The sequence below is a fragment of the Epinephelus lanceolatus genome, chromosome 23, assembly GCF_041903045.1.
Source record: "Epinephelus lanceolatus isolate andai-2023 chromosome 23, ASM4190304v1, whole genome shotgun sequence".
NCBI lineage: Eukaryota > Metazoa > Chordata > Actinopteri > Perciformes > Serranidae > Epinephelus > Epinephelus lanceolatus.
Window position 1 is genome coordinate 16700722 of NC_135756.1, and position 12817 is coordinate 16713538.

The 12817-nt window shown below is 42.4% G+C and overlaps 1 protein-coding gene across 6 annotated transcripts in view; it reads right to left on the reverse strand.

Annotated features, from left to right (window-relative positions):
• cacna1c (calcium channel, voltage-dependent, L type, alpha 1C subunit) overlaps nt 1–12817 on the reverse strand; it is a 300165-nt gene that overhangs the window by 12285 nt on the left and 275063 nt on the right. For all 6 annotated transcript variants that reach the window (XM_078165240.1, XM_078165243.1, XM_078165244.1 and 3 more), the window contains 7 exons: nt 9356–9445; nt 6366–6503; nt 3282–3347; nt 2832–2923; nt 1003–1165; nt 431–558; nt 237–333 (listed from right to left, as the gene is read on the reverse strand). In XM_078165240.1, the coding sequence (XP_078021366.1) occupies nt 237–333; nt 431–558; nt 1003–1165; nt 2832–2923; nt 3282–3347; nt 6366–6503; nt 9356–9445 (774 nt within the window). The remainder of the gene's footprint in view (nt 1–236; nt 334–430; nt 559–1002; nt 1166–2831; nt 2924–3281; nt 3348–6365; nt 6504–9355; nt 9446–12817) is intronic.

The following is a 12817-nucleotide window of genomic DNA, read 5'->3' on the forward strand; positions in this document are numbered from 1 at the left end:
TGTCGGTGTGCCATTTGAGTCACTGTGGAAGGTGTTATGAGCTGTCAATATGTCATCACACTGATATAACAAAGACAAATTTCTGTATATTTAATCACACCTGGCAAATAGAGTGGTTCATTCTACCCCAAAAGAACAGCAGAATGATTTCTGAATACTTGAATTTGGAAGCCAGATTAAATATTCTGTATATTTTCTGTGGCCTTCACACCATGTTCGGGCATTTGTTTGTTTACCTTGCACGCCACCCTGTGCGGACAGAGCTTTCCAAAGCCGAGGGGAGGCTGGATTCTCCTCAGCAGAGTCACCACATCCAGGTGCTTTATCCTCCCCCTGGAAACAGCACAGACGTCACATTATAGTGACTCAACACACAACCTCTGGAGATGAATGATGGATGACGTATGTTGTTAATTCTCTGTAAACCTACTTAGCTTCTGGGTCATATTCAGCCCAGATCCTCTTGAATTCGTCGAGATGATGCGGCCCCAGGATTGACCAATCACGTGTCAGGTAGTCGAAGTTGTCCATGATGACAGCCACAAACAAGTTGATGATCTGAGGAGAATCAGGAATCAGTCAGAAACTACACAAGTAAAATATAAGTGATTACAGATGACTTGTTTTAAATCATAATCTGTAACATCAATCTAAAATCTACTGAATGTAAAATTTTATGTAAAATGTAACCTGAAAAGTTGTCTTTTAAAGGGATAGTTCATCATTTTGTGAAATGTGCTTGTTTGTCTGCTTGCTAAAAGTTAGATGAGAAGATAGTCTTTGCACTAAGCTAACCACCTGTTGGCTGCTGCTTCATATTAACCAGCAGTATCAAGATCTATCAACCATTTGACTGTAATATGATTTTTCATATACTGGAATCATGTGTTTTTCCGTCTTCTCTAACTGTAACTGATTATATGTCATAACTGTAACTCAAATCTGTTTTTCAATCTGTTTAAAAGAGGAACATTTACAGTTAAAATATTTCTCTGCACTCACCAGAAAGGCACAGAGCATGTAGAAGCTGACAAAGTAAATGATGGCAAACTGGCTGCCACAGTCCTCATTGCCTGCGTTGTTCTCGTTGGTTGATCCTTTCTCACACGGCCGACTGTACGAGCACGCCAGCATGATCTCCTGCCATGCCTCACCTGTTGCACATCTGATAGATAGACATGCATGCGCACACCCACACAAATACGCACACACGTTGACGCGGATACGCATGCAAAGATATACGCACATATACGGATACATTAGAGGTACGCACACATGCATAGATGTGTGCATGTGCGCGCCCATGCACCAGCATGGAGTCACATGTGCATTTATGCATTGACACACACATACAGACGCGTGGACGCGTGCATGTATGCATACGGGAATAGAAGCATATAGAAACACGCACACGCACATAGATACAAAGACAGAGAGGAGCAGACACATAAACAAAAACACACACACATATGCATCAGTGTTAGTGTGAACGCCATAAAGAGCAACATCATAATTACATCTTGATGGTGAATTTACAGAGCAACAGCAAAGAAATGTGATTTTATATTTGCTTTAATTTGAGAACAAGATGTTGTCCAAACTACATCTGTCTTCCATTCTGAATACTTCAGTACTATTGAGCTTTCTGACTCTGCAGCTGCTGCTTTGCCAGGCGATCATTTTTGGTGCTTTAATTTATGAAGTGTTTGCTGGATTTAAATGACACTGCAGTATGAAGTATCCAAGTATCCTGTCTCTCTGAATGGAAGCCCATTGCTATGATATATTCCATGAAGGGGTCAGCACACCGAATATGAACGAATAGAAAAGATGCCTTTTATGACTTTTCTGCAAAATGCTTACAAAAGAAGTAAAGTGGCTGCCAAACTATACCACCATATTATGGAAAAGTCACTACAGAGATAAAGCTTTTTGTTAAAGAGTAAGATAGGATTAAGAATAATAGCCGTGAAATCGCTATCGCTAAAGCCACCAGACTCCATTTAAATAAACCATGATTGTACAGTGTGCAGAGCCAGCATATTTTTTACATCTGACTGGTGAATAAAGGGTTTACTTCAGCCAAACCAGAGTTGTTGGTTACTGGAACACTGAAAAGACAAACCACGATGATTAATGTGACTTTTGTTTCCGGTGACCTCAAATGAAGTGTGTTTTTTAAGATGATAAAGTTACTCTTTATTCAAATAGAGTCTGGTGGCTTTGGCGACAGATGGTGAGATAAATGCCTACAAAAATAATAGAATGGCTGCCAAACCACACCGTAGTTTATCATATCTGATCTATCCTTTCAGTTTCTGTGTTGTTTTTTTTTTGTCCCCTGCATGGAATCTTACCATCATCGCAACCACACAGGACAGAGAGGCTCTGAGACTGGATCCGGGTAGATTAAATGTATTATTAGTAGACTCCTCTGACAACTGAAAAAGGTGTCGTCCTCAGTGGACCAAGACATTTTACGGTAAATAAGAGTCAAATTTACAACAATTATCAGCTAACTAATGAGCATACAGGTGAGACAATGAGAGCTTTTAAACTCTTGGTGCAGTAACACTATGTCACAGTACAAACTGATAAAACATTATCCCTCATTGGCTCCTGTGCAGAGTCACAGGGTTGGCTAAATTCACATCTTGACATTTACAGAATCCTGGCATTTAATTAACCCGCTGCTGTCCTAAAATGTCAGTGGTAACCTCTAATGTGAAATAAAAAAATGATTTTCAGAGTAAATGGAAGAGAGAAAATATAGAGGGAAAAGAAAGTTACTGTTGTTGATGTCACATCACAGGAATTATCATCTTCCTCACCTGAACAGCAGCAGCACTGCCTGAGGGAACGTCTGGAAATTGTTGTTCCTGTTGATCTGCGTGTGGTCCCGCAGCGCTATCTTACCAAACATCTGCACAGTAGGGGGAAGGAAGTAGTCACAGCACACAGGATATGACATCAGCATTGACAGGTGGAAGTGACTGCTCTCTGGGTCAATCAAAATTAAAAGGCCACTGTCCCTCTCATCATCAGTGATACAAACAAACTCAAAAGGACAGGAGGACAGATGGAGAGAGGAAGAGGAGAGACTAGCAACAGCTAGAGGAGGAAGAGAAGTGGAGGAGAGAGGGACGACGTGACCGAACAGGAACTCTGGATGACAAGACTCCAGGAGGACAGACACAGGATGGAGGCCAGCTGGAGGAGAGAAGGAGAGAGAAGAAAACACAACAGAGGGAGGGAAACAAGGTGACAGGACAACAGCTTACCTGCATGCCGATGACAGCGTATATGAAGAATAGCATCACTATAAGCAGAGCTACGTAGGGCAGAGCCTAAAGAGGAGAGACACACTTTAGTAACAAGTAGGTGACAGTATTATCCTACACCAAGGCTGGAGTCCATTCACTTTCATTCAGTCATCGCAGATCCACTTAGTCTGAAACTGACTTAAGAAATTCATGTTGAAAAGGGCTGATTAACCTCACACATCTATTTCTTGGTGTTTCAAATTATCAGGTGCAATATAAAAACTGTATTGTTCCTTTATGAAATGAAAGTGAATTGATCTGTAGCCCTGTGTGGCACAACACCAAAAACAAACCAGGACAAATCATCTGACTTAGGAGTGAAAAACCTCAGCAAAATACAAACTGCTCTCTGACTTTAGCCAGGAGACCAGTCCCAGTGTATTGTGCATGAGCCAAACAAGGCCAGAGCAGGTATGTCTTCTACATTCACACAGCTGGGAGACTGCGTGGAACTGAGCTCCTGGCTAACATTACCCCTGTGACTGTGAGGACAGGGCCAAATCATGACGGGTAAAGTTCCATTATGTGTAAAATGTACCTGTGTGAAAGGGAATATTCTGTATTTTTCAACCTGCATCCTATTTTTTCATTGTATTTGTGTCTAAGGCCCTGACACACCAAGCAGACGATCGGTCGTCGACCAAAGTCGGGACGTCGGTGAGCGTCTATCGGCCTAGTTTTTGCGGTGTGTCCTGCACCGTCTGCCCTATGGCGTTGGCTTCTTTTTGGCCGATTGAGCACGTTGAATCGGCGGCGGAGCTACTCAGTGAAACAGATCACTCTGATTGGCTGTTCAGGTTTTATTCCCTCGCCCCTGTAGCGAGTGAATCTGCCTGTAGTGAAACTGGGGCTAACCGGTGCTTCCTCCTCAGGCTCCACTTCACTTGGCTGCCCGACAGACCCACTGCTTCTTCCCACTTTAACCTGAATAACAAACCGGAGCTAGCTGGGAGGCTAGTGGAGTGTTAGCCGCAGCATGACTGGAGGGAAGCACAGCCAGTTAGCCTCCGCTGGCTTCCCAGCTAGCCCGGCTCTCCGTTTGAATCCAAACGGAGAGCCGGGGCTAGCTGAGAGCGTTTAGTCTCTGAGCTAGCCCCGGTTCAGAGACTAGCCGCATAGTTGGCTTTCGTCGCTGCTAGTTCTTTGATGTCGGTTTGGTGTGTCCGCACCTTAAGTGACTTTAAACTGGTCCAGTATTAAAGAAGAGCGTGGAAGCTGGCAGCCGCAAAACAGGCTACTATATGACCATTACCGTCCATTAAACGTAATTGTTTTGCTACTGACAGGCTCAGATTGTTATTGTAAGTCTGACAACATTATCGGAAGGATCCCTACAGAGATAGACCTCTCTGTTAAAGAGTAAGATCCCTTTTGTTTAACCAGAAACAGCCCTAAAATCACTTTTGCCAAACCCACCAGACTTCATTAGAATAAACAGCAATTTTAGCATGTATAGAGTCACTATATTTTCATCTGACTGTGTGAATTGAGGGTTTATTTCAACCAAATCAGAGTTTGTGATTGTCGGAACAGTGGAAAGACGAACCAAGATGGCTTTTGACGGTTTAATTAACCCTTAATTCCCCGATTAGATGTGAAAATATGTCTCTATCCAAGCTAAAATTAGTGTTTATCTGAATGGAGTCTGGTGCCTTTGGCAATAGCAATTTTGGGTCTGTTTCTGGTTGAACAAAAACGATTTTACTCTTCAACAAAAAGGTTTGTCTCTGTAGGGATCCTTTCATAATGTTGTAGGACATTTGTATTAACAATCTGAGCCTGTCAGTGGCAAAAACAAACACTTTTTATTGGACTAAATTGACGATACGCACATGGCTGAAGCGCTCTGGCTCAGTACTGGGGCAGTTCCAAAAACTGTTGTTCCAGAATTAGTCACATAAACACAGAAAAATAGGTAGATCCAGGTTGAAAAATGCTGACATTACCCTTTAAGTACAGTAACATCTTTATGAGCACTACTTATTTTAAATCACAGATTAGTTTTTGCTGTATCACCAGTATTTAATATTGCTCTAACATGAAGAGGCCCGTCTCAATTAACACAAGAGAGAGAACAGATTATTTTCATTTCCTCATAACTCTAATCAAATGATTTCATTTTTTGGTGGAGTGCTTCGTTAAACTTATCTACTGCTTAACCCGCCTACGGGGAACGGTGAGCTTTCAGGGGTTAGTAGTAGGGTGTTTGGAGGGAGAGGAGAGTAGAAGTAGAAGTGGAGAAAGAAGAGGAGAGATGAGAAGGCAAGAGGAGAAAATAGATTGATGGTCAAGGTTCTTGATTTCCTGCCTGTTTTCCCTACATCCCTCCCTGCCTCTGCAACAAGACTCCTAAACCTCCTCTCCGTTACCTCACACCATCCCTCCTCCTTTTCCTCCTTTGCCACCTAGACTAAGATATTCGATGTCCCAATCTTTACGATTTCTTGCAAAAATAGGAGGTGGAGACGAGGAGGGAGGAGGCAAGGAAAGGAAAGGTGGCTTGTGAGACTCCACCAGGCTGGATTTACACAAGAACAAAGATATTTTTATCCCCATGTGACTCAGATTTGTGGCGGTGTATGTGCCCTCTGCCTGCATTTTCTTATTTTAATCTTGTTCTGTGTGTTTGGGGCATTTATGGGTGAGTAGCCCCACAGTGCTTAGGTGTGGTGGCATGTATTCAGGAGACACAGCGCCAAAAAATGCAGATATAGCAACGTGAAACGCCAAACGAGAGTGAATCTAGGGCCGTGGTTTACTTTCAATTTGCTGGCTAGCATGTTAACAAACTTAAACTAGTCCATTCTGGATTAATTAAGGAGATAATCACCTTGTTGACTGAATCTAGTGGATTACATTACATTTTAATACGGAAAAAATGCAGTAAAAAAGTGAAATGTAGGTAAAACAGTACGATGCCACCCAAAAAAGGGCTCCAATCTGGGTCACATTAGGGCTAAAGCTCCACGTTCCCTCCGCCCTTTCAGTCCTGTGTAAACCCAACCCCCTGCACTAGCATGTTGTGTCCGGTTCTCCCCTCACTTGGAAGGATTTGATGAAGGTCCACAGCAGGGTCCGAATCCCTTCCCCGCGAGACAGCAGCTTCACCAGCCTCATCACGCGGAACAGTCGGAAGAAGGTGATGGAGATCCTGGCGTTCTCTTCAGAGTTCTGCAGTCCCTTTTGGTGGGGTTTGGTGTTTTTTTCAGAAAAAAAACACAGGACGCATGGGGACACATGCAGATAGGTAAAGGGTAGGGAAACACACACGCACATACACACACAGGTAAAGATGAAGATACACACAGACATTTGCAGAAATGCGGACGTACAAGTAACATTCAAATACATATTCCCACCCACATATATGTGGATGTAAATATGTACACGCACACACACACACACACACACATGCACACACATACACACACACACACACACATATACACAGAGTTAATAAATGGAAATTTGCGTCCTACAAAATCCCATCAAAATCAACTGACAAAAGAGATCTGGGAGAGAATCGGGCAATCATGCTTAATTTTTCTGGCTTCATGGAAAAAACACTTGGCAACAAAGATCATCTATTACCTTCCTAAATACACCTGCGCAACCTCTCTTTAAAAGATAAGCCCAGCTATGCAACAAGAAAATTGCCTAACCATCAAAGCTAAAAATGACTCCAGTAAACTTTACTATTCTTAAATCACGGCACTCTGCTGTTACTTCTACATCAACTCAACGCTGTCATAATCAAGGTGAAGAACACACTCCTGGGTGTTGTTTCTAAAACCTATTACAGGTTAATTCAGCCTTGCAATGACATTTTACAAACAAGCATTTAAATACCTTAGGAGCCCCTGAAGTAAATCATTTCACTAAGCTGAAAGCTTTGGTTATTCTGCACTGGTACGGACTAAAAGTCTAATAGCAGAGACCAGGCCAGAGAGATTCTCATCGATAGACGCTACCCCTTTCATAAATCACTGATAACAATTCACAACAGATATAGTACAAGTATCCTAGCCTGCAGGCAGATTCCTGTTTCAATAAATCATGCAGGCAGTCTAATTGTTTGTCTGTCATGGAGCAACTGGCCACCAGGAGGAACAATCCAAAGATGACTTTCAGGTGGATAAAGATATTACAGCTCAATGCAGCCACTGCCAGGTACAAAAATACACTTTTCATGAGTGCTTAATCTCTTCATCTTTACTTTTTGTTTACAAGGATGCTCTATAAACAGTTTTTTACCCCTGCAATCTTTTTATTTGCAGAGCCTCTTGCAATGAGCATGCAGTATTTTCCCTCCTGAGGCATTTAAGCCATCCATAATTTGGTATACTTTGGAAAATTGCAGTTTATTCAGAATATGCCTTGGTAGACCTCTGAAGTACAAGCTTGAGAGGCACTGTAGCTTTCTAACTGTCTATTGTCCCAGTACTCATCCACAGGAAATAACTCCATGATGAAATATTCAGCTATCTTGCTGAGTGCTATTCTAATACAGATTTATTTATTCATGCTGCTGCTGCTCATTCTCAGGGACAAAAAGGGGGAAAAACAAAGGCAACATCAGGATTTGTGTAAAGCATGATGCAGTTAATACAGCGACTAAGGACCCTGTATATTATTCACAGTTATACAGCCAGCGGCAGATGGATCTGGTGAAGCCTTCGTGTAACTACCAAACCATCAGCAACCATAACAGCAGTAACAATTGTGCAAAAATGCTACAAAAATTGTCAAAAACATCTAACTCCTGCACAAAAATTAATCAGTATGCAGCTTGACCACATAGAAATGCAGCACTTACACCACAACAGTTCCACACTACATCTATCCTCACTGTGATTTATCAGATACGACCCTAAAAACACATCGTCCTATCTGACCTCTAAATCGGTCTCATGCCATTTGTGTTTTTCCAAGAGGCCATCAATTCTTTATGCTAATCCCACAGAGAAAACACAGTGTGCTCCTGAAAAGAACCAGCCATTCTCCACACATCTTACTGCAGTTTGGGATAACAGATGTCACATGTTACTTTCCAACGCAGCACATCTTGGAGTTGTTTCCAAAAAATGTTCTATAGAAATTAAACACTGGAAAATTCACCTTATGGATTGGATTAGTCTGTATCTCTGGGGACACTGAGAGCAGTTTGGCTACTTTCTAAAGCTAGGTGTCACATTTTTTATGGTGTTGACAAGTAACCCAAGACATGAGTTGTCCCAAACTCCACGGACAGATATGCAGAAAATGACAGATCCTTCTGAGGAGTGAAAATTCTGTACTGCATGTAATACCACAACTGGACCACAGTGGGGACCATTGCACCATTGAGAGAGTGGGGCAGTGAGCGGGAGAGGTACAGTGACAGTAAGTGTAACAGAGAGAGATAGAGAGACAGAGTCTGAATATGAGGAATAGTTTGAATTATTCAGAGACATCAAAACAAATAGACTGCTTCACAGGTAGAGAGGACAGATAGACAGATAGATAGATAGATAGATAGGTAGGTAGATAGATAGATAGATAGATAGATAGCAGACCAGTGGAGAACGGTGAAAGAAAGAGAGACAGCGTGATAGCGTGACCATGATGGCTTGCACTCATGACAAAGCACTGTAGATACCACACCCATAAGGGAAGGGGGAGCAAGTTGCAAGCCATGGAGGAGGTGGGGGGCAGCGGGCACCATGGCAACAACAATAGCCACTCAAGGAAAGTCACAAGACTCCAGTTATACTAGGCCTGCACGATACAGTGTCCTTCACCAAACACACACACACATATATATATTCATATTTAAACATGTAAAAGTACGAACAACAGCTACATGAATAAAACTCCCGACATGCTGCAGAGGATGACAGCAGGAGCGACAGAGGGGGAGACGACAGGACGAATGAGAAGCCACAAGTTTTGGATCATACCATGGTTGGCGTAGCAGGAGGGATGGAAGGATGGAGGGATGGAGGGATGGTGGAGGAGGTAGGGAGGCGGACGAGGTTACCGTCGGAGCGTACCATTGGCCTTACCACAGGGGGGTGAGAGGAGGAAGAGGAGGAGGAGGAGGGCGAAGAGGAGGAGGACGAGGACGAGGAGGAGTCAGCTGGCTTTAAGGAAAGGCAACAAAGATCAGCACCAGAGCAGCGCCTTGGTGTGTGTGTGTGAGTGAGTGTGTGTGTCACTGTGTGTGTACAGTATGTGTGTCTATTAATGTTTTTATGTAAGAAGTAGTGAGAGTTTTGCACCAGCCCTAAAAATAACTCACAGGCTACTGAGTCTCTGATCAGCCCTCACATGGTGGAAAGGTGAAAAAAATAATTTCATGTGAGCCAGGAGGGAGAGCTCTATAAAACGTTACTGCGTGTAGAGACTGAACTCATCCACTGTGAGGACCACTTTGGGCTGTAGCACGGTACGTGAAGACTGAAACATGTAGGAAGTTTAAGATATTGGGAAATTGCTGTCCAACGCCTTGAGGGCCAAAATAATGGATGATGGTCTGGAGTCACCACAAAGGGGAAAAGAGCTGATGGTGTACATGTCTATGTGCAACCTAGCTTATGTCACGTGAGCCTATGGGTTTGTGTGTATGATGAAGGATAGAGGGGCGCCTCCGCGGCTATCTGTTTTTCTTTCTGCCAGCTGAAGCTACGGTGCAGCAACAGTTTTTGAAGCTTTGGCTTAAAGTAATACTTCACCCACAAAATGATCATTTCAGCCTGTGTTACGCTGAATTTATAAGAATTTTTTATTTTTTTTTGCATGCCCCAAAAAATCATTCATTCATTTTCTGTAACCACTTATCCTGTTGGGGGTCGCAGGGGTGCTGGAGCCTATCCCAGCTGACAATGGGCGAGAGGCGAGTTACACCCTGGACAGGTCTCCAGACTATCACACGGCTGACAGATAGAGACAGACATCATTTATGCTCACAGTCACACCTATGGGCAATTTAGGGTCACCAATTAATCTGCATGTCTTTGGACTGTGGGAGGAAGCTGGAGCATCTGGAGAAATCCCACGCCGACACAGGGAGAACATGCAAGCTCCACACAGAAGGGCTCCCCCATCCCAGGGCTCAAGCCCCCCACTCGGGGTTCAATCCAGGAACCCTCTTGCTACACTACTGCACTGCCAAAAAAGGATCTGAAAATGGCAAAAATATATCAAATCATCTTTCACACAACTCGTGCAGTAAAACCAAAGTCTAATTTATCCAGTCATGCGCTCAGTACTTCCCAAACAAGCATTTTTGCTAAAAGCCTCATGTTTTAAACACTCCTACATCTAACGTAGGGACGAGTTGTGCACCTGGGCAATCGTGTACGTTTGTATTCTGCTCGATGAAATACACAAGCAGAGTTCAAATGCATGATTTTTCCAGCCACCTTCGCAAAAGATACTTTTGTTTGTGAAGCACTGAGTATACGACTTGACAAATGAGACTTGGATTATAATACACAAGTTTTGTGAGAGTTTGGATTCTTTCTTTTTTTACAATACATTTTGGGGTATTTTTGCCTTTATTTGACAGAACAGATAAAGTGTGAAAGGGGGACTGAGAGTGGGGATGACATGCAGCAAAGGGCTTTGGGTTGGAACTGAGCCGGTGCCACTTCAGCAAGGACATAGCCTTTGTACATGAGGTGCCTGCTCTGCCAGGTGAGCTAGTGGGCACCCCTAATTTTGGTTTCCTTGTTCACGATTGAGGCATGTGAGAGTTTTTTTCTTTTTTTTCTTCATGAATTTAAACACGGGCCAAGTTACTGTTATAAAATGGTCATTTTGTGTGTGAAGTATTCCTTTAATTCAGACTACGTTTACCAAATGCATCTTGGCATCAAAGGACAATGCCTCCCTATAGAATATGTGTTATTCAAGCCTTTCTCTGACCTGAGAATAGTCAAGCTCCAAGTGAAACTTAATCTACTTTCAGGTCAAAGAGACATCAGCATAACACAATAAAAAAGACAGGAAGTCAAGATCATCTCGGTCGGTCAAAGATGATTTTAGATGCTTTTGGAAATCGGAGCCTACAAGTATTTAAAAGACACTGAGAAGCACAAAGATAACATACTGTAGGGAGACACCTACTGGTCATCTCTGGTATTACAACATTTTACACCACTGGGAGTGATAGATTAGTTTAATCTATAACTCACTGTGCCTCAGTGTTGGCCCTGTTAAAATACCTTACCATGAAAGGAAGCATTTAAAGGAATTCTATCAGAGCCATACAAACAACTTTATGATCACACACATTAATGATGTACAAAGAGTAATAGGTTACTATAGTTTTTAAGACGGCCTACTTATAAACTTGTTTTACAGGCGCACACTCTTTAGGAAGGTATAATTGTTGCGTAAGAGAGTGTGTGTGTGTGTGTGTGTGTGTGTGTGTGTGTGTGTGTGTACATGTCTGATGTGAAGAGCTGAGGCATTACAATGTGAAGGGAAGGAAAGTTGGAAGGAAGGACAACTGTAGGAAAGACGGGAGGGAAGAGTGATGATAAAGGGGAGACAAAGATGAGTTGGAAAGATGGGCAGGAAGGAAGGAAGGAAGGACGGAGGGAGGGATGATGATACTGATTCAAACTAAGTGAAGACTAAATTATAACTAGTTTATGGAAGAATGTGTGTTTGTCCGTTTGCGTGAATTACACAAAGGGCCAGCTGGGTCAATTTAAGCATAATTTAAATCAGAATTTGCTTCAATTTCAACGTGAAATCAAAGCTGTGATCTAGAATCCGATAATTACTCATTATCATATTTCTTATGATGAAGTGACATAAAGTGACCTACAGAGACTACTGGGGACCTGGAGGATCCATGCTCGGGTTGTAATTTTAACCAAACAAAGACAGTCAATTTGTACATAAATAAATACACAGTAGTCCTTTCAGGCTGAACTACAGTGCAGATGTGAGTTACTGTAGGTGCAGTTCATCAGATTTATGAGCTCATTTAAAATATCTTGAGCTGTTTTCTCACATTGCACATCATGTTTTCAAGCAAAGATTTCATCAGTTCAGTCAGTTCAATAGGTAACATGGGTTTCTTGAGAACATTCTGACCCCAAATTTGAGGTTTATGCCCCTTTTTGTTTATGTTTAATTCACATATTTTAAGGTGCAACACTGCAACATTAAAGTGCATTTCAATTCAATTTATAGCCACTAATATATAGCAGATAATTCTTTGACATGTTAGGGTATATAAAAAGCATGAGAGACCCATGTTACCCAGCTTGCACTCCAGGTGAGCAAGCAACACCGCAAACCAATGAGAGAGAAGACAGAGAAAGAGATAAACATCCATAAAAGAAGAGTTAAGTGAACTGAAAAAGCTCAGAAAGAGAAAGACAGATGGAGAAGAGGAGAGGAGGCATTCCGAGTAGAGAGAAAGAAAAAGAGAAATAGATGCAATCCATACTGGCATCATCTGCAAGACACCGCTCAGAGCAAACCACTACAAGTCT